The sequence below is a fragment of the Solanum pennellii genome, chromosome 2 (genome assembly GCF_001406875.1).
Source record: "Solanum pennellii chromosome 2, SPENNV200".
Lineage (NCBI taxonomy): Eukaryota > Viridiplantae > Streptophyta > Magnoliopsida > Solanales > Solanaceae > Solanum > Solanum pennellii.
In genome coordinates, this window is record NC_028638.1 from 491,250 (window position 1) to 495,741 (window position 4,492).

The following is a 4,492-nucleotide window of genomic DNA, read 5'->3' on the forward strand; positions in this document are numbered from 1 at the left end:
AAAATTCAAGACTGAACTGAGTTTGAAGATTAAGGAGGAAATCACCAAGAAAATAGAGTCTCGATTGGTAGAAGTAACGCAATATCCAACCTGGTTGGCCAATGTCGTTCCGGTCGCCAAGAAAGATGGAAAAATCAGAATTTGTGTTGATTATAGAGACCTCAACAAGGCTAGTCCGAAGGATAATTTTCCCTTGCCGAATATCCATATTTTGATTGACAACTGTGCCAAACATGAGATGCAGTCATTTGTGGACTGTTATGCAGGTTATTACCAAATTTTGATGGATGAAGAAGACGAAGAAAAAATGGCATTCATCACACCTTGGGGCGTATATCACTACAGGGTGATGCCGTTCGGCCTCAAGAACGCCGGTGCCACTTACATGAGAGCCATGACGACAATTTTTCATGACATGATTCACAAGGAAATTGAAGTGTACGTGGACGATGTCATTATCAAATCCCGCGAGAGTTCAGATCATTTGACACACTTGAGAAAATACTTTGAGCGTTTGCGTCGGTACAACTTGAAGCTAAATCCCGCCAAATGCGCTTTTGGAGTCCCAGCTGGGAAGTTGTTGGGGTTTATAGTCAGCGGAAGAGGTATTGAGCTCGACCCTTCCAAGATTAAAGCAATTAAAGAGTTACCTCCGCCGAAAACGAGAAAAGAAGTGATGAGTTTCTTAGGGAGGTTAAACCATATCAGCCGGTTTATAGCACAATCAACAGTAGTGTGTGAGCCTATTTTCAAGTTGTTGAAGAAAGATGCCCCGACTAAGTGGACTGAGGAGTGCCAAACCTCTTTTGACACTATCAAGAGCTATTTGTCTAACCCACCAGTATTGGTTCCTCCACGAGAAGGGAGTCCTTTGTTGCTGTATTTGTCTGTTTCGGATAGTGCCTTTGGATGTGTACTTGGTCAACACGACGAGACAGGGAAGAAGGAAAAGGCTATTTATTACATAAGCAAGAAATTTACTCCGTACGAGTCTCTTACACGTTATTGGAGTGAACATGCTGTGCTCTGACGTGGCTTGCCCAGAAACTGAGACACTATTTGTCTTCGTATACTACATATCTCATTTCCAGAATGGATCCATTAAAGTACATTTTCCAGAAAGCGATGCCGACTGGAAAGTTAGCTAAATGGCAAATGCTGTTGAGTGAGTTCGATATCGTGTACGTGACGCAGAAGGTAATAAAGGCACAAGCTTTGGCCGATCATCTTGCGGAAAACCCCGTTGACGAAGAATATGAACCTCTCAAGACATATTTTCACGATGAAGAAGTGTCATTTGTGGGTGAAGATATTTTTGAAGCGTATCCAGGTTGGATATTATTCTTTGACGGAGCGGCGAATCACCAAGGTAAAGGTATTGGAGCAGTCCTAGTATCGGAATCTGGACAGCACTATCCTATGGCAGCTAAATTACGATTCAATTGCACAAACGACATGGTTGAATACGAAGCTTGTATTCTTGGTTTAAAAATGGCCATCGACATGAACGTCTACGAGTTATTGGTTATTGGAGATTCAGACCTTTTGATTCATCAGGTTCAAGGAGAATGGGCTGTGAAGAACCCAAAAATTATACCTTACGTACAGTATGTAAAAAATATGTGTAAAAGGTTTCGCAAGATCGAGTTCAGACATACTCCCAGAATACAGAATGAATTAGCCGATGCTCTGGCCACCATCGCTTCGATGATCAAACATCCGGATACTGATTACATCGACCCGCTGGATATAGATTTGAAGGAACACCCAGTCCATTGTTCACATGTTGAATCAGAACCAGACGGTTTGCCTTGGTATTTTGATATAAAGAGGTACTTGGAGTCTGGGACATATCCAGAAGACGCTACATCTAATCAGAAGAAGTCGATACATCGTATGGCTCTCAATTTCTTTCTAAATGGAGAAGTCCTGTATAGGAGGACTCCAGATTTGGGTCTTTTAAGATGTGTAGATGCTGCTGAAGCTGTGAGACTTATTGAACAGATACATGCTGGAGTTTGCGGTACACACATGAATGGGCTTACATTGGCAAGAAAGGTTCTTCGAGCCGGTTATTTCTGGATGACTATGGAGAATGACTATTGCAAATTCGTGCAAAAATGCCACAAATGTCAAGTGCACGGCGATTTGATACGGGTGCCACCTCATGAACTTAATGCTATGAGTTCACCTTGGCCATTTGTAGCTTGGGGAATGGATGTCATCGGTCCTATAGAGCCGGCCACTTCTAATGGACACAGATTCATTTTGGTTGCCATTGATTATTTCACCAAGTGGGTGGAAGCAGCCTCTTACAAGTTGGTAACCAAGAAAATGGTGGCCGATTTTGTCCGCAACAATCTGATATGCAGATATGGAGTTCCAGAATCCATCATTACTGATAACGGTGCAAATATCAACAGTCATTTGATGAAAAAGATATGTGAACAATTTAAGATTATTCACCGAAAGTCAACTGCTTATCGCCCCCAAATGAACGGAGCTGTAGAGGCCGCCAACAAAAATATCAAAAAGATTTTGAGGAAAATGATTGACAAACAGCGAGGTTGGCATGAAATGTTGCCATATGCTCTACTAGGTTATCGAACGACGGTCAGAACATCGACTAGGGCTAATCCATATTTGCTAGTATATGGAACAGAGGCAGTCGTACCTGTTGAAGTCGAGATACCGTCATTAAGGATCATCCAAGAAGCTGAATTAAGTAACGCCGAATGGGTTAGTAAACGGATTGATCAACTAGCCTTGATTGATGAGAAGAGAATGGTCGCCGTATGCCATGGCCAACTGTATAGACAGAGAATGACTCGCGCTTTTCACAAAAGAGTAAGAACCAGCAATTTTGAAGTCGGTCAATTGGTTCTTAAGCGTATTTTTCATCATCAAGACGAGTACAAAGGAAAGTGCGCACCAAACTGGCAAGGTCCCTACATGGTTCGTAAATACTATCTGGAGGTGCTTTGGTCCTGTCAGAGATGGATGGCACTGTATGGCCCAAACCTATCAACTCAGATGCTGTCAAGAGATACTGTGTTTGAAGTTTCATTTTCGCATTTTTGCTGTTATTTACTTGTAATCGTTTTGTTTGCTTGTATTTGTTCAATTTGAATTATTATCCCTCTTGTAATGAACTACGTCTGACCTGAATTCTCGAGAACGAGATACGTAGGCGGCCTATGTCGGCTTCGGTCACCCCATTTATCCCCTTTAATTATTTCTTTTTATCTGAACTACGTTCGACCTGAATTCTCAAGAATGAGATACGTAGGCGGCCTTTGTCGGCCTCGGTCGGTTTCTTTGTAAATCTTATTCTTGTTAACCTTTAAGGGGAACTACGTTTGACCTGATTCCTGCCTCAACGGGATACGTAGGCGCCACAAGGGTTCGGTCATATCTCCAGTAAGTTTTATTCCCTTTGCAATAGAACAGGGATAGAATTTTTGAGAGGGACTCAAAAATTCTCCAGAAGAAGCCTTCTCTTCAGTAAGTCAAACTAAAGACATTTCGAGATCTGCAACTGGGACAGAATTTTTGAGAAGATCTCAAAAATTCCGCGATCTGTTCAATTACAGTGGAAAAATGAGCAAGATAGTAAACTGGGACAAAAATTTTGAAAATGGCTTCAAAATTTCGTTAGAATCTTCCCTACAAGTCCGGAGTGCCTCTGAAATTCATCAGCGAGTGTCAGATTCAAAGGGGCTCGTTAAGCTTGATATGACATGACTTGGCAGTGACTTTTTGAAGATACTATTTCCTAAAGATTTCTTATTTCTCTTAAAATTTCCCTCTTATGTTTCATTTGTTTTGGCATAATATATCTTTTCTTATCTATCAAGAGTCGGAAATCGGGAAATCAACCAGAGATATCAAGACAAGGAGCAAACAACTGAAGGAATCGACACAGATCAGTATGTTTTAAAACTGACAATTTTTCTGTGGATGCAGGTTTCTAGCTTTGCTTTGAAATTGGCCGAATTCTCCCGACGGATGAATACGGAGAGCTCCCAAAGAGAAGAAAACTATCTCCAAAACCAGTGATTTTACTGAGAGCGGGAGGCGGTTCATCTCGTTTGTGTCAGGATGCTTGGGAATGTGTTTGTTTATTTCAAGCCATTCCCAACAATATGAAATTTACAAAAGTGTCTAGCCAGATTCAAAGGTGAATCAAACAGGAATCTCAACGAAGATTTCACGATTTCTGTAGAGGGCGCTATTTGCATTGCATTATCAAAGCAAGATAATTATTGTCGATCAAGACAATGCATTACCTGAGAAGAGATAGTTATGTTATTATATTTTATCATTATCGATCAAGTCGATATATTATTTGGAGATCGTCTTGCCGTTATTATCCACGGAGGCGATAGAAATATTCATGCATCGCATAAGTCATATACTGCTGAAGAATCATGCATCGCGGAAATCATGCATCGCGGAATTCATACACTGAAGTATCATGCATCGCGGAAGT

General features: G+C 41.2%; 1 protein-coding gene across 1 annotated transcript; it reads left to right on the forward strand.

Moving 5' to 3' along the window:
- The first annotated feature begins 1,125 nt into the window (after nt 1-1,125).
- On the forward strand, nt 1,126-4,059 carry LOC114076121. The gene is made up of 4 exons (XM_027914748.1): nt 1,126-1,458; nt 1,558-2,023; nt 2,237-3,093; nt 3,967-4,059. The coding sequence occupies exons 1-4, from the start codon at nt 1,126-1,128 to the stop codon at nt 4,057-4,059; spliced, it is 1,749 nt and encodes a 582-aa protein (XP_027770549.1).
- The last annotated feature ends 433 nt before the right edge of the window (nt 4,060-4,492 follow it).

Coding starts and splice junctions, on each gene's coding strand:
- LOC114076121 (XM_027914748.1), top strand. CDS start 1,126: ATGCCGACTGGAAAGTTAGCTAAATGGCAAATGCTGTTGAGTGAGTTC. Junction 1,459..1,557: donor TCAATTGCACAAACGACATG/GTTGAATACGAA, acceptor TTGATTCATCAG/GTTCAAGGAGAATGGGCTGT. Junction 2,024..2,236: donor GATACATGCTGGAGTTTGCG/GTACACACATGA, acceptor TCGGTCCTATAG/AGCCGGCCACTTCTAATGGA.